Raw genomic sequence first — 27,966 nt, 5'->3', positions numbered from 1 at the left:
ACTTGATATTTAGCTTGATAATGTAATATCTATAAATAAATGAATACAGTGAAAATATAATTTGAAATGTTTTTTATCTTCTAACAGGCTAAATAACCCAAATTATTGCTAGTTTTTGATTGTAACTGCACTCCATAGGACGCTGTATGATATGTGAATCATCATCCGTCTCTATCTCAGATCCAGCTTTTCCTTTTGGTCATTCCCTGCATGGTGCCTGATATGATTCATCTCACCCACATATTTTCCAGTCTTTCCTCCTCAGTGACGTGGCGCTTTCCCTCCAGCAGCTGCTGAAGCACAAAATAGACGCAGGGACAGAAAACATTCCTCAGAAAGCAGCAGCAGCAGCATTTCCTCCCCAGCAGCTCGCAGGCTGTGGGAGTTTTCCTGCTTCTTTGTCTGGCAGCTGGGAGAACAGCTCACCGCAGAGACAGAGCCGCTCCCAGGCAGGAGAAGAGATGCTTCCTGCTGGAGGGGCGAGTCTGGATATGCATCACTGCTGCAGCAGCTCAACCAGCAATCTGCATCACTCACTGAAACCAGCAGCATCAGAAACAGAACCAGGTCTGTCTGCATCAACAAGGCCAGCAGCTCAGAGTTAGTTCATTTTGATGAAAACAAATAAATATGAAAAATGAAACTGAAATCTTGTTGGAAAAGCTGCAGCGGTTTGAGGTCAGATGATGAAACCAGCACTGAAATCTGGTTAGGCAGAAATATTGAATCGATGATGAAAGCTAATATTAAAATTATGCAAAGCGACTTAATGCATCAACGTTAGATTTTCAGCCATGACTGGAATCAATGCTGATTCCTACATTTGGGTCTCCATGATTTTATATTGAGTCAGAATTAAGGGATCAACATTGATTCATGTACATTTGACAATATTCATATTAAAAATGCATCAAACACACAAATAAATAGTTCAATTAATTTTAAGTAAGAAAACAAAAGTTTTATTGGCTAAAAGCCAGTAACTTCATTCCTTTAGAGAAAGTTTGAATATTTGATCTGCAGCTAAAAAATCCTTTGAGAGTAGAAATGATCTGGTGATTATTTATAGATTAACTGATTAATAACTGGATGCAAAAGTCAAGTTAAGTTTATTTTAATAGAACATTTCAGCAACTCAGTTCAACTTCAGTTCAAAGTGCTTTACGTCATAAACGTCATCAAATATGAAACATTTTGTCACCGGAATCAAGCAAATACACATCAAATATGTGCGCAATGTTCTTAATAGTAAATTATTATATGTTATTTTTAATATGTTGTTTAATTTTATACACTTTTTGTGAATGTTATAATTATTATCTCTACTTTTGGGAAAATTCTGCTGATTATTTCTTCGGTTTTGTGTTGATTTCGGCCTGAGGTCCGGCCGGCCTGCGCGGCTCCGCTCGCCGCTTTCAGCTGCTCTGAATCATCTGGCGGACCGAACCATCCAGGGTCCGAACCGCAGCAGAACCTCCCGGCTCTGGGGTTCGCTTTGAGGAGAGCCGCCGTGAGGAGAACCGGTTCGGTTCGTCAGAGTTCCCCAGAAATGACCTGAGATCCGCTTCGGCCAGAAAACCCGGTTCTGCTCTTGTTCCAGTTGGTTCCGTCCATTTGTCCGGCATGAAGGTTTTGGCTGTGATAAGAAAAAAGTCAAGGCAGCGGAAGAGTGACAGCGAGCGGAAATTAGATTCTTAAGCCTTCAAAATAAAATAAATTGAACAAGCAAAGATGAAAGTCAATCATAAGAATAATCCGTAGTTTTGTCTAAACTTAAAAACAGAATGAAAATTTAATTTACTTTGGAAAGTAAACTGTGGAGGTCTGGAGAAAATTCCTCAGCATTAACAGGAGAGATTTATTACATTAATTCAAAGAGCCATTCTGTTTCACATCATTTTAAAACATTATGTCAAATGTTTCATGATTATTAAAGTTATTGACTGTTTAACTTTTATTTAGTTTGTGTTTTCAATTTTACTTAATCATTAATTCAATTTTTCTTTTTTAATTTGATCATATTTTTTAAATTTATACATTAAATAATTTTTCAGTGGTAATTAAACTCACAAAATTACATTGTAGGTCATTTATTGATATAGATTTAATTTAATTTCATGCTTTTTTATTTTGTCTACTTTATTATCTACTTTACTTTGTTTTACTATTTTATTTTTATTCTATTTAATTTAATTTTGTTTCGTTTATTTTACTTTGATTTGCTTAATTTAATTATTATTATTAGTAATAATAATAATAATAGTTGCATTTGTTTTATTTTTGAAGTCTGTGACCGGAAGTGTGACCTTCCTCATGGGAACTTGACCTCCTCGGTTTTCAGTCTCTCCGTGTAGATTCCTCAGTGTAGACCCTCACACCGCAGAACCGAACCGAACCGAACCTCTGTGTTTCAGAACTTACCTCGCGGTTCCGGTTCGGAGACGAGATTTGAACACTTTTTAGATTCTCGGCGTTGGTTCTATTCGGAACCGGTTCTTTCCCCCGCGCCGTCCGTGGTTCCGTTCCTTCCTCTGTAGCTGGGTGTGTTAGGTAGAACTGGACCGGAGTTCGGCTCGTGTACCGCGCTGGTTCTGAGGAATGAACCCGTCTGGACCAGGTCTGGACCGACACCATGGATTTTAAAGAGCTGGGGGTTCGTCTGGAGGAGAAGCTGACCCTGACAGAGAAGAGTGAGTAACCAGAACCCGTCCTGACCCGGTCCGGTCCGCGGCACCGGTCCGGTTATCACGTCCATCACCTGCAGAGAGTCAGCCAATCAGATCAGCCCGGTTGGAAGCTGCTCAGAGGCACTCCTGCAGCTCTGCTGGTTCTGCCCAGGGCGGTTCGGCTGGTCCAGAAGGAAAGTTCTGGTTCTGGTGGTCCAATTGAGGTAGATGGTGGTTGCAAGTTTGGTTCTGATGTTGTGGAGAATCTCCAGATGTTTCTGCTGGGTTCTGAGGTGGAACCGTCTCTGTGCGGGTCAGAAACTCCTGCTGGTTCTCCAGAACCTCCTGCTGGTTCTTCTGGATGTGTGATGGAGGCAGAGGACTGGACCAGCTGCAGGGGAAGGTTCTGTTCGCTGCATCAGAGGTTGGTACCGACGGTACCGCCATGATCTGGGTCAGAAGCCCTGTCTGAGTGCTTCTGCTGCAGAGGTGGTCCAAAGTTCATCTTCTGGATCGGGTTGGTTCTGAGATCTGTTGGGTTCTGGTTCTGGTCCAGCGGTCTTCAACCTGCGGCTCTTTGGTTCTTAGTAACTTTGGCTAAAAGTGATTTTAATAATTTATAATAATAAAGTTATTTTCTGTTTTATTTCTAAAATAATGAAATAAACAATAAAACATTGGAGAAGAAAATGTTTCCATCACCGATCTATGAAACTCTGGACCTGACTCCGGTTCTGGTTCTGTTGGTCCAGTTGACGACCAGTGGAGCCAGCAGTTCACTGGGATTAGCACTTTGACTAGGACATTCTCTGGTTCTGCTGGTCGGTTTAAACTGGGTCCAGAAACCTCATTCTGGTTCTGTGACAGGTTTATTCTAGAGCTGAATTGATTAATTGTGATTAATTGATTATCATTGTCAACTAATGTTATCGATTAATCGCTAACAGACTCTAAAAGAGAGAACAGAAAAATAAGTAAATATGAACATTTTGCATCTGAGATGAAGAAACTTTGTTCGTTGCTCGTCCTGTTCAGCCAGAGCTGCTCTAGCGGCAGGTTTACCTTCACCTGGTTCACCTGGTTTCTATAAAAATATCCTATTAATCACCTTTATGTCCCGTTATTAATCAATAATCAATAGAGTGGCTCAGTCTGCAGATTAATTATTTGCCACAAATGAAACAAACAAATCAAAGCTGTTATTGACTTTTATTTTTATATTTAAAAATAATTTATTTATTTGCATGTATATATATTTTTAACATAGTATAAAATACATTTAAGAAAAATCTGCAGAACTTAAAAACAAACTGATTAATCGATTAATCATCAGAATAATTGATTACTAAATGGTTTCCAGCTGCAGTTTGTTTGGTTCTGCTCAGCTGAGGTCTGAAGTTTGCTGGTTAACCTGAAGCTGTGTGAGATGCTGTGCAACCAGAACCAGAACCAGAACCAGAACCGGACCTGTGAGGTGAAAGTGGGATTACAGGAAAAGTTTTTTCTTCCTGGCCTCTGTAGCTCCGGTCGTTGAGAGTTTTCCGGAGCCTCTGGAAGGTTTTTGGTGTTCTGGAGCTGCAGCCGGTTCAGGAATCGTTCAGGAATCGTTCAGAAATCGTTCAGGAATCGTTCAGGAATCGTTCAGAAATCGTTCAGGAATCGTTCAGAAATCGTTCAGGAATCGTTCAGAAATCGTTCAGGAATCGTTCAGAAATCGTTCAAGAATCGTTCAGGAATCGTTCAGGAATCGTTCAGAAATCATTCAGGAATCGTTCAGGAATCGTTCAGAAATCGTTCAGGAATCGTTCAGGAATCGTTCAGGAATCGTTCAGAAATCGTCCAGGAATCGTTCAGGAATCGTTCAGAAATCGTCCAGGAATCGTTCAGGAATCGTCCGCGATCAGCTGGAATCAAGGCAGATTCCCGAACGGCCGGATGGTCCCGGAGGAGAACGGGCCGTAACAGGGGGTCCGGGGGGCCATGGGCCCCCCACTTTACGGCCCTGCCCCAGCTGGTCCCAGACATTCACACAGACTGCACACGTCTCTGTGTTTATATACAGACAGAGAAAACCTGCAGCACTGAGCTCTGGACCAAAAGGCTCCAGATCATAACGGTTTACGGACCGGCGCCGCTCCGGGCCGGGTCGGGATCATGAACCGCTGGGTAATGTCTGGACCAGTTTTGCCCAAAAATGAAATAAGAATTCTGTATTTGTGCCACATCTGGGCCACATGCAGTATTTCTAGAACCGTGGCGACGTTTCCTTTCCAACCGGCGCTGGAGCGTTAGCTTCACCTGCAGCGGCGGCCATCTTGGGTCCGGGTGAGGCTGAAAGCTGCCGGACTCGGAGGAAGACGTCTGAGCCCAGCGACTCTTCATCGTCTGTCTGTGATTCACGGAGCAGCTGATGTTTACCAGCAGAGGCTCCGCGGCGTCATCTGACCCGGTTCACTGCTGACTCCCTCCTCTGACCAGACCAGCAGCTGACGTTGTTGGTCAGCTGCTGGTCTGACCAGCAGCTGACCAACACAAACCGGAACCTGCAACTTTTCTCTGTTCAGAAGTGAAACTCATGCAGTCACTTAAAGAAAGCCCAACGTTCAGGACGTAACAGAAAATGATCCGCCAAGTCAGAGGAAACCTGCTGCATCCAAGCATATGAATGGAAAGTTGAGTGGAAGGAAGAAAATCGGTGAAGAGTGAAGACAGCCAGAATCCACAGCTGCTGAGAGTCCGGTTCTGTTCGCTTTGGTTTGGATCAGTTCTGGGTTTCTGATCCGATTCTCGGCTCTCTGGGTTCTACCGGGTCTCTGGTCCAAATTCCACTGGTTCTGATCCGACTGGTTCCCCCTCAGTTCTGACGAATGCAACAGAATCAAACAGTTCTTCTGGTTCTGGTCCAGACCCAGAGCACCTTTCAGCTCCTCTGTCCTAAACATCTGGACCAGAACCAGAACAGACCAGAACTGGAACAGAACTGGAACCAGAACAAGTACCAGACCAGAACCAGAACAGAACCGGAACCAGAACAAGTAAAAGAACAGAACCAGAACAAGAACCAGACCAGAACCAGACTGGTACTGCTGTGGGCGGACAGCCGGTTCCGTCAGAAGAACCTGTGTGTTTCTGAACCCGGTCCAATTGGGCTCAGCTGGAACAGGTTTGTGTTTGAATGGGTTTAGAATCTGAAGAGTTCAGGAAGTGATGTCACGATGAGATCATGGAAAACAGGAAGTGAAACTCAAGATGGACGTCTTGATTTCCTCCTTTTTCCCTTTGGCCTCCTTGGGCTGCTGGTTGCCATGGCGACCAGGGAAGCAGGAAGTCGACTGTAAAGGAATCAGTTCTGGCCCGGTCCTGGTTTGGTTCTGGCTCAGTTTAGACTGGACCTAATCTCTAACTAACTAATTAGTTTCAGTTCAGAAGCAGATTTTTGTTTTGGATCAAACTTCAGTCAGAACCAGAGTCTGGACTTTGTTTTCCTCCCTGAGATCAGGAAAGGTTCTGGTCGGGTTCTGTCAGGATGCGTGCCGTCTGCTCCTCCTCGGTTCTGCTGGCTGTGAGGAGGAGCATGTGAGCCATGCTGCGACACAGACTGCAGCGCTTTGTTCCTGGAATGTGTTTCCTCTGCCGGGCGCCCCGCCGTCCCGCTGTGCTTCCGGCCCTGAAGGAGGCGGAGGAGGAGCGGGGGTCCGCCGGGTTCCAGGGGCTTTTCCAGGACAAATCCTGGGATTTCAGGAGAAATCCAGGTTTCTCCAGGTCTTCCTGTGTTGTCATCCTGCAGCAGCAGCTGGTCTGTGGTGTGTGTGAGGCGTCGGCTGCTCAGAAACATGCCACAGATTCCTGCGTTCGGCCTGACCCAGATCCAACATGTCCGCGCAGCAGCCGGAATGTTTTCCTCTCAGAACCCTGAAAACGGGTCGGCCCGCTTCACTGAAACTCAGAACCCTTTCTGCTTTTACTGACCTGAATATAATCTGATCCCAGTTAGATCATAATAAATCTTCAGTGGGACAGAAAGTGAAGTCTGAGCTGATTCGCTCTGTAAACAGACTTCCTGCTGCAGACGCTCTGCGGTCGGGTCGCCTCCCTGAGGAGCCCCGACAGCAGCCAGAACCTTTTATGGGCCACATTCTCTCCAGCTAATAATATCCTGCCGCAGGCGGAGGAGCTTTCTGGGAAATGGAGGCGTCATTAATGGCAGCATCGTGTGATGCTGCAGCCTGGAGGCCGTTAGCATCAGGCATCTGGAATATTTTCCATCCTCATTCATTTATTAACACTGGACTCTGCAGAGGGTCCAGCAGCAGGAGATTCATGAACCGGACCGGATCCAGAATGTCTCTAAACTGAAACACAGAAAGGCCAGAGGATCTTCAGATTCCTCCTGCTGCAAACCAGAACCGCAGCCCGACGTTCATTTACTGAAACATTAATCTGAGGATTAATCAGTTGTAAAATACATTCTGCAGTTTTTTATTTAACCACGAAAGCCTTTCTTGAGAGAAATTTGGAGTCTTCAGCTAGCTCCGCGGCTAGCTCTGTGGCTAGCTCTGTGGCTAGCTCCGCGGCTAGCTCTGTGGGTAGCTCCGCGGCTAGCTCTGTGGCTAGCTCTGTGGCTAGCTCCGCGGCTAGCTCTGTGGGTAGCTCCGTGGCTAGCTCTGTGGCTAGCTCTGTGGGTAGCTCCGCGGCTAGCTCCGTGGCTAGCTCCGCGGCTAGCTCCGCGGCTAGCTCTGTGGGTAGCTCCGTGGCTAGCTCCGCGGCTAGCTCTGTGGGTAGCTCCGCGGCTAGCTCCGTGGCTAGCTCCGCGGCTAGCTCTGTGGCTAGCTCTGTGGCTAGCTCTGCGGCTAGCTCTGCGACTAGCTCCGCGGCTAACTCCGTGGCTAACTCCGCGGCTAGCTCTGCGGCTAACTCTGCGGCTAGTGCTGCGGCTAGCTCTGCGGCTAGCTCCGCGGCTAACTCCGTGGGTAGCTCCGTGGCTAGCTCTGTGGCTAGCTCTGTGGGTAGCTCTGCGGCTAGCTCCGTGGCTAGCTCCGAGGCTAGCTCCGCGGCTAGCTCTGTGGCTAGCTCTGCGGCTAGCTCTGCGACTAGCTCCGCAGCTAACTCCGTGGCTAACTCCGCGGCTAGCTCTGCGGCTAACTCTGCGGCTAGCTCCGCGGCTAACTCTGAGGCTAGCCTGCAGCTCCCTGCAGCAGCTTTTCCAAATTGAAACTGAATCTGCAGGAAAGATTCAGCAGGCTGCCAAGTTATTAGGTTTTATTTTAGTGTAATAATTTACATTTTGTACCAAGTTTCAAATACAAGACATTAAACTTGTTAATTTGTTTATTGTAACTTCAGCAGTTAAAATATGCCACAAATGTAAATTAAAGCATTTTGTTTGTTTGCTATTCCTGTAAGATTAAAATCAACAACCATAATGTCAGGCTGATGGAAGCTAACCACAAATGACCATCAGAACCACAGACTCCATCAGAACCACATCAGAACCACAGACCCCATCGGACCTCAGAGTTAAATGAAATGATGAACGGTGTTCCAGAAACCAGCAGAGTGTTTTCGTTCCTCTGCAGGTTCTTCAGCTGCAGCTAGTTCAAATTTAAAGGCACCAACCCTGCAGTCTGGTCTCCTCTGCTTTCAGTGCTTGTCAAGTTTGACCTCCGACCTGTCTTCTGTCCTGCAGCCCTGTCTCTGCCGTCAGACTCTCCGTCCCTCCAGAACCGAGACCAGAACCCAGAGAAAGACCTGCTGAGCCCGGATGACTCGGCCGTGTCAGATCTGTCCCCTAAAACAGACTCCAGGACGGAGGCCTCCCTGAAGACGGACGGCAGACCTCTGACCCCGGCCTCCAGCAGCTGCAGCCCGCAGCCCAAGAAAGGTACGGCGAGCGCTGCATGCTCCTGGGAAACCGTCCTGATGGTGGGTCAGCTTAAATAAAGATGAACTTAGTTTATAAAGCAAAATAAAGTAAAACTAGACAGAAAAACATCTGAAATGTGTTTCAGTGTGCTTAACACACACACACAGAGACACACACAGACACTCGCCCACACACAAACACACACACACACACACACACACACACACACTGAAACACACACACATACACACGCCCACACACCCACAGACAGACACACACATGCATTAGCCTCAGTTTACATAAACACATTAGTGCTACTCTCCTCCATATTTCTATGTATTGTAAAAATGACCTTTTGTTTCCTTTTAAATTGTATTAAATTTTGACTTTATCTCCTCATTTAACTTGTTCCATAATTTTACGCCATGAATTGAAATACAAAAATTCGTTCTAGTTATTTAAGTCATTAATTGACGACTTTCTTCCATCATCACTGTTATTGTTTTTATTTCTTATCAAAACAATAACAGTGATGATCAAACTCTTTTAGGCGACGCCATGGTAACACGCCGCGGGTGTGTAACCATGGAAACAACATCTTTATCTGTTATCTATTCTTGTATAATCTGTATAATCTGTGCATATAGCTCCCATATTTATATTTATACACAATATCTATATCTCTTGCTATAACCCCTTACAGTCCATACATACATAGTCTTGTACATCTGTAAATAAATATTTATATCTCGTAGAGCACTTCTGGATAGATGCAAACTACATCTCGTTGCTTGTACTTGTGACAGTGCAATGACAATAAAGTTGAATTCTATTCTATTCTATTCTATCTGCTGATGGAGTTAGGAGATGAGTCCTGCTTCACACAATGGCTACCGGGTCAAACTGGGTCGCTCAGCCAGAACCAGGGTTCTTAATGAGCTACTGGTCCACTAAATATTAGTTTGAATTTTTTTAAAGTTTTTGATGGTTTCTGACGTTTCATGATGTTTTCGGGGCGTTTAGCTGCAGATAGCAGTGGCGTGTCAGAAGAAGGTTAAGCCACTTTAATGAGCAGAACCAGGACTGTCTTATCCGCTCTCAGCTGGGTTTCCTGCTGCAGACGGACCGGGACCAGTCTGTCCCTCCCAGTACCTGCTGCTACTGGAACCAGGTCGTTCTCCTGGTTCCTGAGCGACTCGGATGTGGAGACGAGGAGGCAATCTGTGTGGGACGCTCTTGCAAGGCGGAGGGAGGGAGGGATGCAGGTTGCTATGGAGACAGAGCAGAGAAGTGCTGCATGGAGCTCTGATTGGTCAATAATGTTAACACACATGTACAGGACGAGAGGCCAAGCTCTCTACCTCCATAGATCTGCTGAGCGGGTTCTGGTTCTGGCTCTCCACTAGCAGTCAGTGTTGCAGTGTATCTGAAGAGGCCTCTGGCTGAGGACTGTTGCTGCCTCACATGCTAGCAGCTTAGCATCCAGGCAGCAGAGACGATATTCCACAGTAACTTCCTGGATTAGTGGATCTGCTGATCCACCTCATTTGCTTTTGCTGTTGCTGTTTAAATCTGTCTGTCTGGTTAGAAGGATGTTGGAGTAGGGGACCAAGCGTTCCTTAGAACGATGTAATACTCCAGCAGGGTGTTTGTTTGGACTGGAAGCTCATCCAGTTTGTTTACCAAAGATCTGCTGCTCATCATGATGGATGGATGAGAATCCTCCTGGTCATCTCTGGGATTTGGGGTCATAGGTCAGGTATTATTGGAGCTTTTGAGATGGTAATCAGCTGAAAACACCTTGTTGCCATGGCTACGTATCAGGGCTGTTGGAAAGTGAAAAAGGTCTTCCAGACCTAGAGGGAATAATTATCTAAATCATTCAACCAGAAAATGATGAACTAAACGTCTGGAAACAGAACCAGCCTGCTGCCACCAGGCGGCGCTGTTCTGGATCATTTCAGCTCCAGCCTGCTGCCACCAGGCGGCGCTGTTCTGGATCATTTCAGCTCCAGCCTGCTGCCACCAGGCGGCGCTGTTCTGGATCATTTCAGCTCCAGCCTGCTGCCACCAGGCGGCGCTGTTCTGGATCATTTCAGCTCCAGCCTGCTGCCACCAGGCGGCGCTGTTCTGGATCATTTCAGCTCCAGATGGAGGCTGATTTCCGTCACCTGCTCAGTTCTCAGAGTTTTAATTCGTCTTTTCATTGTTTTCCTTTCAGACTCCATGAACTCAGAGCAGCGGCAGAAACTGGCCAAGGAGCGCAGAGAGGAGCGCGCTCGCTACATCGGTAAGAACCGCCATGGCGGTAACCATGGTAACCACAGTAACCACGGTAACCTCCGACTCTCTGATGCATGAAGCCGGGTTCAGTCTGGAACTTACCTCAGTTTCTAATGTTTGTCGTTGTTTTCCTGCTGTCAGAGCAACAGACCCAACTGCAAGGTAAGCTGCTACGCTAGCATCCAACCGTCCATCCAACCGTCCATCCAACCATCCACTCCTTTTCCCCCTCTGCTTCCGTCTTGTTTCTGTTTAAAGTTCACCAAGGCTGACTCCAGCTGCAGCCAATCAGATCACGGTAAACTGAGGTCTTTAGCCAGACCAGATTGATTATTGATTGGTTAGCAGGTGCTCTGGGATCCGCCCCCTGACCTGATTGGCTGCTCTGGGATCCGTCCCCTGACCTGATTGGCTTTCGTTCAGCCTGCATGTGGAATCGTCTCACCTGGCGCTCTGTGACGGTTTCATGTTGAATATTTCATAATGAGGCAGTGAAGGCCTGACATCACTGGAACTGCAGATTAGTAATCAATTAATCATAATTAGTCAATTATTGAAATAATCATCAACTAATTTAGTAATAAATTAACCGCTAACAGGAGTAAACAGTACTTACTTTTTAGTGAAAGGTCATATTCAGGTAAGCAATGAAGCCAAAACTGAACAAAAACATAAACATTTAAATTAAGATGAAAACAAACATTTTTATCTGAAAATCTGTTTTACCCAGAATTCCTCTAGTGGCAGTTTTATCTTCACCTGAATCTATTAATCACCTTTTTCTATCCATTTATCAATCAGTTGACCAATAATCAATCAGCAGATCAGCCGTTCCCTGTATTGACGTTAGAATGACTTTTTTAAATAAAATGAAGTAAAGAAGGCAGATTGTTTTAGAGCAGAAACAGCAACAGGCTGCAGCGTTAATGTTTCCAGTCAGTTACAACATGTTTTATTCTGAAAGGTCCACATTTAGAAGCCACTTCCTGGATGGATTTATGTCTGTGAATCATGGTTCTGGTTCTGGTTCTGCTGAGTCTGAAAAATCCTGCAAAAATTCCCTAAGAATGTAGAAACCAAACCAGATTATTTTAATGTGGAGGACGACAGGCGATTGGCTCGGATCTAACCCTCAGGTGACTTCCTGTTTGTCATCGGCTGTGTGTGTGTGTGTGTGCCGACGCTGCAGCCGCCAAGAAGGCCCAGTGGCTGGAGAAGGAGGAGAAGGCGCGGCGGCTGAGGGAGAGCCAGCTGGAGGAGCGGCGCAGGAAGCTGGAGGAGCAGCGGCTGAAGGCGGAGAAACGCCGCGCGCTGCTGGAGGAGAAGCAGCGGCAGAAACTGGAGAAGAACAAGGTGGAAGCTAACGACTCTCCAATAACCACTTAACCATTTCAACAAAGCAGCAACACTCTCAATTCAGAACCTTTTAACTGATAAATGATTGAATCAAAACCCAATAGCATATTTAGACATGTCATCTGTTCTATCCAGAGTTTCTCTGATCATTCATGGAGCTTCTTTAGACAGTCACATTAGCATTAGCTGCTACATGTTTAGCATTCAGATGCTATTTTAGGCTAGCATAGCTTTGCTCATAGGCTAACTCCTTTTAGCACAACTTAAACACAACAAAAACTAAAAAAGGTTTAAACTGTCTGGCACGTTAAACTGGGCTGCTGGTTTCCATAGGAACGATACGAGGCGGCCATCAAGAGGTCGACGAAGAAAACGTGGGCGGAGATCCGGCAGCAGCGTTGGTCCTGGGCCGGCGGCCTCAACCAGACGTCCCGCAGAGAGAGTGAGTCTCAGAAACCCGACATCCTGCCAGTAACCTGACGCCTGGCGCTGCGGCCGATGCTGCAGCCGATGCTGATGCTGCAGCTGATGCTGATGCAGATGCTGATGCTGCAGCTGATGCTACGCCAGGAAACAGCGCATCATGAGGGTGGTGTGCCAGAGTTGTTTCTCCTGCTAACTCTCAGAATCCCAGAATGCTTTTGGGCATCAGCTGGTTGAGTCTGAGGTCAGTAGAGAGCAGAGAAGCCGACCTTCACCAGCTGCTGTCTGTCAGAGACGAATTCAGATTCTGAATTTGGTGAAATCAGGGTTTTATACCCAACAACCCCAAACTTTCCCAAACTTTCCTCTAACTTCCATCCCAGCTTTCACAGCAGAGTCCAGAGTGGCTGAAACACGGCTGGGGTATCCGGACCCTGGCTGGAGGTGGGCCGGGTGTTCTGGCCCCGCCCCATGTGAACAGCTGTCTGTGTTGCGTTATCTGCAGGCAGATGCTCGGCCTCCACGGTCAACCTGCCCCGACAGGTGGAGCCTGTCATTAACAACAGGCTGTCCAAGTCCTCTGCCACCCTGTGGAACTCCCCCAACAGAAGTAAGGACGAGCCGACGTCAGCATCCACCAGGCCTTCCTCCTCTCCTCCTCCTCCTCATCCCCACCCTGACCCGGTCTCAGTGCTCGCTGTCGTCTGTGGTGGCCTGCCTGCCTGCCTGTGCTTGGTGACTGGTCATTTACCACCTGCTCCCTCTTGCTGTCACGCTCTCGGTCTCGTGTGCATCGTGGGTTTTACTTTGAGTTGGTGATTTGTCTTGATTTGAGTCCTTTGCATTTTTGATCACCTCTACATCTTTACTGGTGCGTCTGTCTCATGGGTTTATGAGCTCACATCCTGCTGCGCTCTGTGCTGATGGTGGTGTTCAGTGTTCATACAGCACACTGTTTAAGATGGTAGATATCATAATATGTTCCTGTTAGTTACTTCATGAGTTCAACTAACAGAGCATCATGTTTCAAAACAAAATCTAATAAAGATTTTGTTGTTTTATGAAACCCTTCCATTATATTAATGTTAATAGCTGGTATAGGCTCCACTGTTCTCTGAGCGATGGATCATTTGCTCAAAGCAAAGTTTTACCATTTAAACAGCTGTGAACTTTTTAACTGAATCACTTTGAAAACAACAAGCCGGTTTTTTTCTGAGGTTTTATGGCTCTGGAGTACTTTAAAGTAAATGTTAATTGTTGTGGTATTTTTAACCACAACAAACTTCAAAATATCTTATATTGGCCATGTTTCTCATTCAGTTACACACTTCATATGAAATGCAATATAACTTGGAATTAAACCAAGAAACGTGGCTTTTGGAGGTTCCTTCTGGCTCCGACTAGGAAAAACATTTTGAGCCAAAGGCCTTTCTAGCATGCTAAAGTAGTAGCATGCTAAGTATGTATATACAGTTCAACCTTAGGCTCAAAGAAATGTTTTGAGCTTTAAAGTGTTTTAGAGTTAACAGTTTAACCAAATCACTTTAAAAACAAGAGGCTCTGCTACACACTGGAGTAAATGAAAGCATGCTATCTTTTACATGGCAACATGTTTATTTCAAACCACTGTTGTAACAAAGTTAAACATATTTTATATGGGACATGGTGTGATTTAGGGTCAAAACGAGAGCTGCCTGTTGTAAGTCAGCTGGTAGAAACAACAAGCTTTGAGCTACTGCAGCATGCTAACAGGCTAGCTCTGAAAGCTATGAGCTGAATGTAAGGATCAATTCTTATCTCGTAATAATTAATAGATGGTTGGTTGCAGTGCAGCTCCAGCAAACCGACCTGGTACTCCTGACCCAGTGGAGGCCCGGCATCCTGCACGCTCCAGTTCTGTCCTGATTTAACTCACCTGGATCCAATGACGGCTCATTGGAGGAACTTTGACCTGCTGAGGAGGAAGTTACCACCAGCAGGGAGGAACTAGAACATGCAGGACCCACTGCAGCTCCACTGACCTAAACTAACATCTTACTACTGTCTATTTTATTTTTAATAGTTTTGAAGCTAATCGAGGATACTTTAAACTTCATAAACTCTGAAGGGCCAAGATGCTAAACCAGACCTGTAGTTCAACTTTAACAATTTTGGAAAAGTAATCAGATTAAAAACTGAATTGGAAAAAAAACATATTTTTATTCTGCAATCATATTATAAAAAGCTGCAAATTTACCATTAAAGCTTCTTCAATTTGGGCCAAAGGGTTTGTTTGTGATCTGTGTTTTAATCCAACTCATGGCAACTTTATGAGAATGATCTAAAACATTTACTCTACAATGTAAAAATGATTGGAATAAACTCATTTAATTATAGTTAAAACGGGAATAATTACTGCTAAAATCCCATGTACAGTATCACCTGAACCACACCTGGCTCAGGTGATCATTAACCATCAACCATTAGCTGCTTTTGATTAGGCTGCTTCAGTTCAGCACTGGCTGCATTGTTACCAGTTTTTACACTCAGATTTGTCTCATTTAGTCTCATTTGGCCTGAAATCATTGCTGAGTTTATGGAACCGTTTGAACAGCACATAGGTCCAGCTACTTCTTCTGAACTTCAGTCTAAAAGCTGTTAAACTGTCAATTAGGCTCATTAATTCAGCACCTGAGTTGCTACATAAATTAGCAGCATCGTTTTTTTTATTTCAGTCTGTTTGGTCCTGACCAGCAGGTTAACGCTCAGTTCATAGCTAGCATAGTTGGATCATCAGACGAAAAGGAAGGCGTTTCTCAAGGCCACACATTATCGCTTAATTATCCCTAGTTAATAATAATCAATAATATCAACATAAATCACCTTTAGTTTTACCAGTAGCGATTTTCAGACGTTTGTAAGTAGGGAGGGCTAAATGCTTATACCGTATGTTAAAAAATAAAATCCGTTTTGGTTACTGAAATAATGTGAAACTGACATTAGTAGTAAAAAACAAATAATTATTTTAAAAATAATGTTACTTAACCTGGCCTTGCGACAAAACACTGTACTCTTCATTCTAATTTTGTGGTTGAACGTTTTAAAGCTTGCCTGCAGATGAGCGATTCTGTCAGATTTCTGCTGCTGCAACTAGTCAATCAGTGTTTGCTGCAGAATCGCCCACCTGGAGTCTGCAGATAAACTTCATCTCAGTACAGCTGCAGCAGAACTAATCACATGAAACACAGAACCGTTGGTTCTGGAGATCATCAGACACTTCCTGCTATGGATGAATGATGGATGGGAGGATGAATGATGGATGGATGATGGATGGATGTACCTGCAGAAAGGTAAACAGTCGGTCAGCAGCTCTTCCTCGTCCTGCTGCATCGTTAGAGGAAGAGGAGGAGGAAGAGGGAAATGTCTGTATCCTAGCAACAGGAGGTAGTGAGGTCATCGGTTATAAAACCCGATGAAGAGCCGACTGTCATCCTGCTGAGGCGGCTTGCCAGCTCGTTCTGTGTCTCCGGTTTAAAGGCGTTTCCAGATCCTGGAGCTGCAGAGAAGAAAATAATCTGACTGTAAAAATCTCTGACTTGTTTCTGATCCTCAGACAGGAAGCAGCCGTCCATCAGCGCCGTTCTGTTTCCTGTTGCTGCTCTGGAGTCAGAAAAACTTTGAGTCAAGATTAGAACAGCTGATATATTCAACGGGGGTCTGATCATTAATCTGCCTCAGCTGCTCAAGTTTGAAAACTAACAAGATTTTATTCTATGTTCTAAATACTAATTAAATCCCAGGAGATTTTTTTCAACCTGAAAGGAAACAATAGCAGCAAACAGGCTTACAGGAAAACTAAAGGAGCCAGACTCAGAACCCGGCTTGGTTCTGGATTCTGGTTCTGGTCTCGTCTGACATTAAGAAAGCAGATTTGATTTTTGGGATGTTTGTGAAAGGATGAATGTTTGTGAAAGGATGAATGTTTGGAAGCTGCAGACTCACATCAGAGATTCATCACCAACCTCATCATCCTGCTCAGAGGTTCATGTGTTCATGGACTTATAACACACGAAGGAAGCAGAAGCACATCAGTGTGTGTGTGTGTAGGGGTGTGTGTGTGTTTTTCTGTCTGTGTGTCTGTCATTGTGTGTGTGTGTGGCGCTGAGCAGTCAGTGACGGCGCCCTCTTGTGTCAGCCCGCAGCCTGCGCCTCAGCCCGTGGGAGAGCCGCATCGTGGAGCGGCTCATGACGCCGACGCTCTCCTTCCTGGCCCGCAGCCGCAGCGCCGCCACGCTGCTGAACAGCAGCGACTCTGGTGAGTGGTGAGACGACAGGGTTCTGGTTCTGGTTCTGGTTGTAAGACCTGCCGATTTTTCCCATTGACATCAGAAAAGTAGATATTAAACTAGAAATATTTCACAGTTTGGACTCATTTTAGTCAGAGGAAGAGCTGGGAGTGTGTGTGTTTGCGTGTGTTGGTGTGTGTGTTTGGGTGTGTGTGTATGTTTCGGTGTGTATGTTGGCGTGTGTATGTTTCAGTGTGTGTGTTTCTCTGTGGGTTTCAGTGTGTGTGTTTCAGTGTGTTTGTTTCAGTGTGTATGTTTCAGTGTGTGTGTTGGTGTGTGTGTGTTGGTGTGTGTGTGTGTGTTTCAGTGTGTGTGTTTCAGTGTGTGTTTTTCGGTGTGTTTCAGTCTGTGTGTTTCAGTGTGTGTGTTTTTCTGTGTGTTTCAGTGTGTGTGTTTCAGTGTGTTTCAGTATGTTTCAGTGTGTGTGTTTCAGTGTGTTTCAGTATGTTTCAGTGTGTGTTTTTCAGTGTGTTTCAGTATGTTTCAGTGTGTGTTTTTCAGTGTGTTTCAGTGTGTGTGTTTCAGTGTGTTTTTCAGTGTGTTTCAGTGTGTGTGTTTCAGTGTGTGTGTTTCAGTGTGTTTCAGTATGTTTCAGTGTGTGTTTTTCAGTGTGTTTCAGTATGTTTCAGTGTGTGTTTTTCAGTGTGTTTCAGTGTGTGTGTTTCAGTGTGTGTTTCAGTGTGTTTTTCAGTGTGTTTCAGTGTGTGTGTTTCAGTGTGTTTCAGTATGTTTCAGTGTGTGTTTTTCAGTGTGTTTCAGTATGTTTCAGTGTGTGTTTTTCAGTGTGTTTCAGTGTGTGTGTTTCAGTGTGTTTCAGTATGTTTCAGTGTGTGTTTTTCAGTGTGTTTCAGTATGTTTCAGTGTGTGTTTTTCAGTGTGTTTCAGTATGTTTCAGTGTGTGTTTTTCAGTGTGTTTCAGTATGTTTCAGTGTGTGTTTTTCAGTGTGTTTCAGTGTGTGTTTTTCAGTGTGTTTCAGTGTGTTTCAGTGTGTGTTTTTCAGTGTGTTTCAGTATGTTTCAGTGTGTGTTTTTCAGTGTGTTTCAGTGTGTGTTTTTCAGTGTGTTTCAGTGTGTGTGTTTCTGTGTCTGACCGTCCCGTTTCCTCCTCCAGCCTCTCTCAGCCCGTTCACCAGTTGCTCCCATCAGCACCAGAGCTCCGCTGAGCGTTGGAGAGTTTCGTCCGCCAGCACGCCGGACATCACACAGAGGCAGCGGCGACGCAACTCCACGCCGGTGAGCCGGGGGTCAGAGGTCATTTCTGAAATGTTGAAAGTGTCTGTCGCTGCTGCTTGAATAATTAGTAGCTGCAACTTTCTGAGCGATTAACTCAGAACATGTTGAGTCAGCTGTTGCTATGGCCACACACAAATCGCCATTAAACCGCCGCACATTTACATCTGACTTGTCCCAATAAGATATTAATCAATTAACGCATGATAGTTTGAGATCAATCATTTCTATTTAATAGTTTTTGAAGGACATTTTTGCTAACAGAGATTTAATAATCTATTTTATTTCAGTTTGATTTTTATTTCAGTTTAATTTATTAGTTTTTTCTTGTTTTATTTTGGATATATTTCAAATTCTTTCAGTATTAAAAGTTTATTTCAAAGTTAAAGTTTATTAGTCATATTTTACTAGAAAGGTTGAACCTGCATTATTATATCATTATCAATATATGAATCAAAAATGATCTCAAAAATCAAAATTATGGGGCGTGCCGTGGTGGCGTAGTGGTTAGCGCGACCCGTATTTGGAGGCCTTGAGTCCTCGACGCGGCCGTCGCGGGTTCGACTCCCGGACCCGACGACATTTGCCGCATGTCTTCCCCCCTCTCCTTCCCTGTTTCCTGTCAGTCTACTGTCGTATAAGGGACACTAGAGCCCACAAAAGACCCCCTGGAGGGGTAAAAAAAAAAATCAAAATTATTGTTAATCACAATAATTACTGGGTCAGTTTATCCGTCCTCTCTGTGCGCGCTGCTGCCCCCTGCAGGTGGACAAGAAGAAGAAAGAGAAGAAGGACAAGGAGAGAGAGAACGAGAAGGAGAAGAACGCGCTCGTCAAGGAGAGAGTGCAGAAGAAGAGACAGATGACATCATCAGCGAGCGCCAGCGTCTCCAGGTCCAGACCGGAGGCCAGGTACCGACCGGATCCAGAACGTCTTCCTTCATCCTCCTCTCTGCTCCGTAGCGCCCCCCGGGCCAGGAACCGGCCCCCGTCTCCAGCCCCCAGGAGCCGCCCGTTGTCCCCTCTGGTGCCGGCCTCCAAGCCGCCCCCGGGCAAGAAGACGCCCTCGGCCGCCACCAAGCCCCGCCCCAAACGGGCCCAGACGCCCGCCAGAGTGCAGCCGCGGGCCGTGGCCACTGTTACCGTGGAAACCAGGGAGGAGACGCAGCGCACCGATGACTTGGCGGAGAAAAACAGTAGGTTCCCACGGCGATATACACTGTAAACACAGATAAGTTACCAGAACTCAATCTCAGAGTTTCTAAACTTAAAATCATAAGTTTGTTTAAATTAAATATTTTATTAAACATTAACATTTTTATTCCATTTTAAACATATTTCAATTACAACCATTTAAACCAGGGGTCTCAAACTCAATGTACCCGGGGGCCGCTGGAGGTAGAGTCTGGGTGAGGCTGGGCCGCATTCACACACACGGCCTCCTCAGCAGAACCTTTCTGATTGCCTATTACCATATTTGGCCGTAGTCAGGCGCTGTAACAGCCGTAATTGTGTAGTGTCTCTTTAAGATACTCTAGTATTGCTAATGATGTCAGAAGTATGCGCCACGGCTTCTCTGTAGAGAGTGTGGGAGAAACGTGCTAGCCGGACATGTTAGCTCCCTAACTTTTTAGTAATGTTCCGGGTTGTTTGGACGCTGCTCAATTTTCATGTCTGATAATATAGCAGCCGTTCAACCGGCTTTGTAAGGTTGGTGAAGAGCGTATTTATTAAAGGACAACACTGGGGAATTCCCAGTACCAGTGTGGTTGGGAGTTTTTGACCGTCCTGACGAATCTGCCGCCTCCTCTCCTCCCTTAAACACAACCCAAGCGTTACAGCGCCTAACCTTAATTACGTTACACTGATCAGCAACTTCCGGGTCTAGACTGGATGCTGAAGCACGTGAAGCGGGAGCGGCCGCGGAAATTGCGCATGTACCGCATGCAAATAATGACAAATAGAAAATGCAAAGAGGCCCGGCCGATGTCCCGCCCCCGAGAGCAATATACTCCACCGTGATTGGTAAGTTCGTTCAGCTCCGCACACAACACTGAAAAGTGCCAATTATATCAAACTCGCGGGCCGCACTAACATTAAACTTTCATATTAAGGCGGGGGCCACAAACTATCGTCCCGAGGGCCGCAGTTGGCCCGCAGGCTGCGAGTTTGAGACCCCTGATTTAAAGTTTTTAGCTATATAAACTCAAACATTTTCATCTTTCAAGACTTCAGTTTTTTTCAACAGAACTCAAAAAATAATGATAAAATGTTTCTATTGTTATTGTTTTAAGTAAAATATTCTGACTTTAATCAAAGCGGAAAACGTAACATAAAGTAAAAATGATGATTATAAAGACTGAGAAGCCAATCAGGGAGCTTCAGACAGACCCGATCAAAGGCTCACAGAGAGGAGCAGTTTTCCTCTGACATCATTTCCTGTGTTTCTCCTCAGGCTGCAGCGTCGTTCCCGCCATCGTGGTTTCCTCTGCCACGCTCACGCCTCCGTCCCTCGGCCCACCCGTCGTAGCGCCGCAGCCCGCCCCTGCCGTCGGCGCCGCGTCCGCCCCGGCAGCGACGCCGCCCAGCAAGCCGTCGGCCGGCACCAACGACCCGGAGGAGGCGGCGCGCGCTCTGGCAGAGAAACGGCGTCAGGCGCGGGAGCAGCGGGAGCGGGAGGAGCGGGAACAGCTGGAGCAGGAGCGCCGCAACAGGTGAGGATGACATCAGCAGGTCTGGACTGACCAGGGTGACGTTCATGTCTGGCTTCAGAAAACTTTGACTAGGACAGGAAAGGAAAACCATGTTAATGTTAAATTTACTGTTTATTAGCTCATGCTACTTTCAAATAGTTAAGATAATATGACACACTTCAATAACACTCTGCATTTCAAATCCAAATAGTTTTTAAAGTTTGCTGTTCCTGTAAGGTTAAAATCATAACAGCTGATATGATGTAAGCTAATTCCAAATGCTGATAATGCTAGCAGCTATGCTACACATGCAGTAGCTCAGTAATGATGAAGCATCTGCTGTTGACTTGCTGTGATGGGGCCCAGATGAAAATCTGCCCAGGGCCCCAGAGCGGTTTGGGCCAGCCCTGTCAGACCGGAGATCAGGTTTTATCCCAGCTTTAGCCTGAAGCCGCTCTCTGCTCCTCAGGCTCCTGCGGGAGGAAGCGGCGGCCCGCGATGCCGAGGAGTGGAGGCGGCGCGAAGAGGAGGCGCGCTTCATGGAGGAGCAGCAGCGCCTCCAGGACGAAGCTCAGCGCGCCGAGGAAGAGGAGGAGGTGCAGAGGAAGGCCAAGGCCGAGCAGGAGGAGAACGAGAAGCTGCAGAGGCAGGTGGGTCACTGCCGAGGTGCTGCCCCCTGCTGGCTGTGGAAGCTAATGGAGACTTTCAGGATGTTTTCCACCAAGAACGTCTGAGGACACTGAGAGCAACTTCCATCTTCACCAGATGGAAACTAAATGGAGGCGTCAGATTTCAGTGGTTGGAGGATTTCTCTTTAGTCTTTGGCTGAAGACCAGGAGACATTTCTCCTGCTAGCGCAGGATGTGGGCAATCCAGGTCCTCAAGTCCTGCAACTCTTGGATGGGCATTCTCCCAGGTTGAACCCACTTCAGTCAAGCAGCTGGATCACCTCCTGAGAGCAGTCAGGTTCTCCAGGTCATGCTAATGGGTCACATCTAAAGGTTGCAGGACTCGAGACCTGGAGTTGCTCACCCCTGAGCAAGCACTAGGCTAGCATGTTGGTTTAGTTGTATTTACCCAGAATGCCGAGGTTCGGAGGACCAGAGTTTGATTTCTCCATTTTAACCCGACTCCAGTCCGTTTGCCCAGAAAGTTCAGTTCGGTTGGTGAGGTGTGAACGCTAGCTGACCTCTGACCTCTGGTCCTCCAAACCTCGGTCTGGGTTCAGTTGAAGTGAACTCTGGTTTGGTTTGAATGTGAACGCCAAGAGGACCGGAGACCGCTCCAAAAGCAGCAGGGCATTCTGGGTAAATACAGCCAAAGCTAACGTGCTAGCCTAGCGCTAGACTTTAGCCAAAGACTAAAGAGAAATCCTCCAACACTAAAATCATCAGGCGTTGACTGAGGATTTAATCTCAGCAGGTTTTTTTTGGGAACTTTTTAGAGTTTGTGTTTCTGACTCTTGTGGCCATTTATGCTAAATTTTTGTGGATTGTATTTTCTACCAATTTAGTTTTCTTCTTTGGGTAGTTAGAATACATCTGAGTTAATTTAGAACCAAAATGTGTAATTAATTTTTATATTTGGAATTATTCAGATTACGTTGTTAATTGTTAGACCCTCCATTGATTAGAGTAATTAAGAACTCCGGTGCTTGGTGGAGGTTTGTTGTTGGGTAAATGTCTGTTGTGTTGACGGGAGGTTTTGTAAATGATTTTTTGACCACTTTTTAGAGCTTCAAACATCGAATTGAGATTAATTTTCGTTTTCAACTAAGTTGCAAGACATTTTTAGTAATTATTTTGTCTCTACTTTTGCAAGAAATAAATCATATATATATACATTTTTACAAAACAATCAAGTCAGAGGTGCGTGCAAATCAAACCACCTGTTACCACCCACAGCTTTGTTTTTGGAACAAGGCGCTACGCCAGTGGTTCTCAAACTTTTTTCAGTGATGTACCCCCTTAAAAATATATTTTTAGTCAAGTACCCCCTGACACGGGCAAAACATTTTTGGAATAAAAAAGAGGTACAGTGCTGTAAAATCACTGTCTGATTTATTAAAGCCAAACAACTTATATCAGTGAACCTGACAAATACATCCATATTGCAAACATTGCATGGTTAAACAAAAAAGAAAAGCAGAAGACGGTGACCACCAGGAAGGTATAAAACCAGTCAAAACTGAAATATGCAAAACGCTGCTAATTTATGTTGGTCTCTGTAATGGTACAAAATTAAATATATACATAAATAACTAAAATGTGTTCACAGAAAAAACTTGACTTGATGAAGTTTATAACTTTAATGCTGTCGTTCAAAACATCGTGAAACACAGGGCTCATTTTCTTGGACGCTAGCGCTTCCCTGTGTATCACACAGTGCGTCCACTTGATGTCGGGATTTTCTTTTTTAGTCCGCGCTGTGAGCCCTTTCGCGCTGCCTGTCATTGATGCAGCCGCATCTGTGCAGACGCTGCTGCAGGATTTCCAGCTGATAGCGTTTTCAGTGAAAAACATGTTAACGACATTAAAAATGTCCTCTCCGGTTGTTCGCCCCTCCATTTCTTTGCAGAATAGGATGTGTTCACAGATGTCGTCCGTGTCAATGTATCTTACAAATGCAACAAGTTGCGCATTTCCACTCACATCTGTGGATTCATCCAGCTGCAGTGAAAATGAGTCGCCAAGTTTCCCCACAACTTGTTCGACAATGTCTGTGCCCATGTTATCTATTCTGCGGCAAACGGTGTCATTAGACAGAGGCACAGTTTTTAATGTATCCGCTGATTTTTTGTCCAGCATAGTTTCGGCCAATACAACAGCAGCGGGGAGCAGTAGGTCTTCCGCTATGGTGAACGGTTTTTTGGCTTTAGCAACGAGCAAAGACACCGCGTAAGAAGCCTCCAGGGCTTTGGCTGATGTAGTGGAGGCTTTTCGCATTGTGGCTTGGGATGACTTGAACTCAGAAAGTTTTCTCCTGAAGAACTCCGGTGGCTTACCAACGTGACATCCATGTTTTGTGGTGAGATGCCGCTGGAGGTGTGCCGGCTTCATGCTAGCGTTGGCTAATTTCTCCCCGCAAAAAAAACACAGTGCCTGGGGGGGGGGGGGGGGGGGTCAGAGGTCGTGTACGTAAATCCCATTAAAACATACTTTTCCATGTACGTTCTCTACTTCGTCGGCTCTGGTTTTGCCTTCTTTTTCAGTTTATCTGTACTTTCAGCAGCATTGCTGCTACGCTTTAGCCACGTCTCCATAGTTACAGTGTAATCATGATAACGACAGGTCGTTGACGAGTGCCCTGGGTCCGTGGGTCAAACTAACTTGGTGGGGGGGGCGTCCGTTTTATTTTAAAGGATATTGAAACTAAATACTGAATATAAAATTCAGTGCATGAACACACATTTATATTTTATCAAACTTTTTACAAAATAATTTTTCCCAAGACTTATTATGAAGAGCCTACTGATTTTTTAAAGATATTTTGAAAAGCTTCTCGTACCCCCTGCAGTACCTCCACGTACCCCCAGGGGTACGCTTACCCCCATTTGAGAACCACTGCGCTACGCTGACCTTCAGCTCAGAGCTGCAGCGTCTGCTGCCCCCTGCTGGCTGCAGGTTGAGCTGGTCAGAGCGTCTCCTCTGGTTTGTGTCTCTGTCCTGCAGAGGGACGAGGCGGAGGCCAAGGCCCGCGAGGAGGCGGAGCGTCAGCGCGAGGAGAGGGAGAAGCACTTCCTGAAGGAGGAGCAGGAGCGGCTGGAGAGGAAGAAGGTGAGGGAAAGTTCATGTAGTCACGGCGAGGCGTTGTGAGCAGTTAGCTGATGTGATCTGGTGTTGGCAGCGCCTGGAGGAGATCATGAAGCGGACCCGCAGGAGCGACGCTGGAGAAAAGGTTGGTGTGATCCGCCCCGAGTCGCCGCTTGTTGTTGAGGCGTAAAAACACAACGCTGCTGCTGTTCCGTCCTCAGAAGGACGTCAGAGCGCCGCCGCAGGTCAACGGCTCCGAGTCCAACCAAGGTCACGGTAAGGTCACCGCATGACACCGCGTTGCAGGAAGATTCCTCCTCGTTTGGTTTCCGAAACAAAAAACAACAAAACTGAACAAAGCAAATCCAAATTAACCTGGTAAAGATCAGCAGCTGGATGCAACAGAGCTGAAAGCAAACAGTATCTTACCTCCGAAAACTGGTAACAACTTCTCAGGATTCGATTAAATCCACAATAAAAACAGTAAAAATTATTAAAACGACCAAAAACGAAACACAATCAATCACAATATGTGATAGTTTGACTGAAAACTTAAACTTTAGTCTTAGATTTCCTGGATTTTTAAAAACTCACTAAAATTAACCAAAAACACAACTTGCAGTAAATACAGAGAAATACTTTATTTAGTAAAAGTAATGGGAGCAAAATAAGATATTACTAACATAAAGAAACAAACAGTCATTTTATGGCAAGAAAAAAATAGATATATCAGTGTGATGTTGGCAAGACGAGTTTATTTTTATATCACAGCAAAAATCAAAAACACAAAAACATTAGAATAATTTTACAGTTGAAACTTTAAACAAGAAAACAGTGAAATATTCAATCTGACATCATAAAACAACTTTATTAAATGTTACACGTCATTTTAGGTGTTTCAGGTCAAACAGGAAATTTATTTAAAAAACAGTAAAAATAAAGAGCTGCATTTATTTCTGCCATCTGGCTTAAAAATACTTAAACTGAAGCTTTTCTCCTAGTTGTTGATAAAAATACATAAAATGCATATTTTCTATAAGTTTTTCTTGAACTAAAGAGATTTTACTATTATTTTTTTTATTTTAGTATATAAATTAGAGTTAATAATAATAAATGATAAAACATAAAAATAATGTATAAATAATAGTAAGAAATTATTTTAGTAATGATAAAAGTATAATTATGAATAATTAATAGTAACAATAATAAATGATGTCTCTACAGCTGCTGCCCCCGTGCTGGGCCCCGGGCCCCCGGCCCCTGGACCCCCTCTGACCGGCCCTGTGACCGTTAACGGCGTCCAGCCCGCCTCGCATCAGAACGGCGTCTCGGCCAACGGCGAGCTGGAGCGCCGTGCCTTTGAGGGGGCAGAGCCTTACCTGAGGAAGGCGGGCGCCATGAAGCCGCAGCATGTGGCAGGTAGCCAATCAGAGCGCAGCTTTCACCTGGTGAAAGAAAAAGTGAACAAACTCATCATCCTCTCTGCTGTCTACCTGCAGAGGTTCTGTGAATCACCATGGAGACCGCCTGGAGGCCACGCCCCTCTGAGGCCACACCCCTCAGACCAGCAGAGTGCCAAACATGGAGGAACTGAAACTTTAAAACTTTGTGTCACTTCCTGTTCCAGCGCTGAACCCAGAAAGGTTTTCCTTCCTGCTGCAGCCAAGACTGAACGGCTGCAGCTGATTGGCCGGCTTGCCCCTCCTGATCTGACCCTGGAGCAGCGGCAGTGGCTCCTGTTATTATTCTGCTGTTGTTCATGTCTTCTTCAGTTCTACCGTGTGTGGGGGGGTGGGGGGAGCCTGTGTGTGTGTGTGTGTGTGTGTGTGTGCGTATGTGTGTGTGTGTGTTTCTGTTGTTATTTAAGCCGCCCCTGTAAATGTCAAACCTGCGGCTGCTTCCTGTTCGGGACAAATAAAGCTTTGAGGAAACGGAGCCAAGCTGCCTGCTTCTGTTCTCATCATGATGACGTCATCATGATGACGTCATCATGATGACGTCATCATGATGACGTCATCAGGTTCCAGGTGGTTCTGAAGCGGAGCCGCTCGTTATTCTGACGGTCAGCAGGAAACCCGGCTGGACGAGGCGCTGCAGATCATGCACAGGGCGACAGTGGAGAGGAAAACAGGAAGAAACCTCCAGCAGAACCAGGATCAGAGTTTAGAGCGGACAGAACCAGAACCACAGAACCAGGTGCAGCTTCTTCAACTGAAGTGTTAAATATAGATATAATAATAAATTGGTTAATTGGCCAATGATGGTTCTTACTAACAAATTTAGCAGTTTTCAGTTTTTGCTGGAATAAATTAGTTGAATTTCCACAACAGAGCGAAGCAGGAAGAATCAGAATTATAATTTCAGATATTTTTATCAGGTTGAAAACAAACTTTTCTTTATTTTAAAACCCGAAAATAGAAATAGATCCAGCGGTTCTGGTCGGTTTTATTCAGCCGGACCAGAGAAGTTTCAGAATCCTGGACCACAGGGAGAACCTGAAGGCAGCAGCAGATCAGCTGATTGGCTCCTCCACGATGACGTCACACTCTGATCATAAAACATTTCCCTATTTAAATATTTAAGATTGTTTTACATTCATGCTACTTAGCTGCAGTGTGATGAAACCTCCAGCAGGTGGCAGCACCAGCCTGTGTGTTGACAGTTTTTTCTACAGAGAAATCCTCCAGAACTGTTTTAGAACCGCAGATTGTCTTCAGTCAGAAGCTTCTTCAGAACTGCTGTGATGCAGACTGCTACAGGAGAGATCCTTCCGTTGTGCAACAAAAACTCTTCACAGAAAATAAAATGAATTACAGCAATATTTCAGTTAATCTCTCTTTGGGATCAGTTACATTTTTTAAAAATAGAATAGAAATGTGTTTATTGCCCCACTGTGGGGTATTTCAGGGTAATAAGTGTTCATCAGTGCTTTGACACAAAACGCAAAGTTTGGGGAAGTTTAAGTTTTAAAGTTTTATAACGCATTTATTAAGTCATAAATGCAGTAAAGGGTTTAGTTTTTATTGCTGAAATTATAATTTTGTTTGCAGACCAATAGAACCGAAAATATTCGACCCGAAAAGTCCAGAACCTGAAAACGATTCTTTATTGAAGCAAAGAACCGAGACTCTGCAGCACCAACGTTTACTTATTTTACTACCGTTAATTTACAAAAATGAAATATTGACAAAGAAATTTGTGTTTTTAATTGACAAATAAAAATGAACGGATCCGACCAGAACCGGAGACGCTGCTTCCTGTTTAAACTGAGCTGTGTTTGCATCGTTCATGGAAATCCGTTGATCTCATCTTCACTCTGACAGGAAATATTTGCATGATTTTCAGGAATACGAGTCAATAAATTCTCAGAGTCCGT

General features: G+C 45.2%; 1 protein-coding gene and 2 long non-coding RNA genes across 8 annotated transcripts; 1 reads left to right on the top strand and 2 right to left on the bottom strand.

Moving 5' to 3' along the window:
* Positions 1–226: 226 nt before the first annotated feature.
* Positions 227–26,525, top strand: LOC116730835 (MAP7 domain-containing protein 1-like). 6 transcript variants are annotated; one of them, XM_032580341.1, is made up of 18 exons: positions 257–567; positions 8,353–8,547; positions 10,751–10,819; positions 10,954–10,974; positions 12,002–12,165; positions 12,502–12,610; positions 13,097–13,201; positions 16,766–16,885; positions 18,028–18,149; positions 18,912–19,039; positions 19,109–19,341; positions 20,601–20,859; positions 21,308–21,488; positions 24,510–24,614; positions 24,685–24,735; positions 24,812–24,866; positions 25,815–26,009; positions 26,090–26,525. In XM_032580341.1, the coding sequence occupies exons 1-18, from the start codon at positions 462–464 to the stop codon at positions 26,098–26,100; spliced, it is 2,229 nt and encodes a 742-aa protein (XP_032436232.1). In that variant the 5' UTR covers positions 257–461; the 3' UTR covers positions 26,101–26,525. The 6 variants fall into 6 exon arrangements, with proteins under 6 accessions (XP_032436235.1, XP_032436233.1, XP_032436234.1 ...); XM_032580344.1 differs by having other exon boundaries at positions 227–567; positions 18,912–19,341; XM_032580340.1 differs by lacking the exon at positions 257–567 and adding an exon at positions 2,546–2,690 and having other exon boundaries at positions 18,912–19,341.
* Positions 10,961–15,984, bottom strand: LOC116730837 (uncharacterized). The gene is made up of 4 exons (XR_004341422.1): positions 15,911–15,984; positions 11,429–11,471; positions 11,217–11,326; positions 10,961–11,184 (listed from the first exon to the last, which is right to left on the bottom strand). It is a non-coding gene; the product is annotated as an uncharacterized LOC116730837 (long non-coding RNA).
* LOC116730838 (uncharacterized) lies at positions 26,368–27,966 on the bottom strand. Its single transcript, XR_004341423.1, has 2 exons — positions 26,589–27,966; positions 26,368–26,546 (listed from the first exon to the last, which is right to left on the bottom strand). It is a non-coding gene; the product is annotated as an uncharacterized LOC116730838 (long non-coding RNA).

Source organism: Xiphophorus hellerii, chromosome 13 (genome assembly GCF_003331165.1).
Source record: "Xiphophorus hellerii strain 12219 chromosome 13, Xiphophorus_hellerii-4.1, whole genome shotgun sequence".
In the NCBI taxonomy this organism is placed as follows: Eukaryota; Metazoa; Chordata; class Actinopteri; order Cyprinodontiformes; family Poeciliidae; genus Xiphophorus; species Xiphophorus hellerii.
The sequence above is the reverse complement of the archived record's forward strand: the minus strand, read 5'-3'. Positions and strand labels throughout refer to the sequence as shown.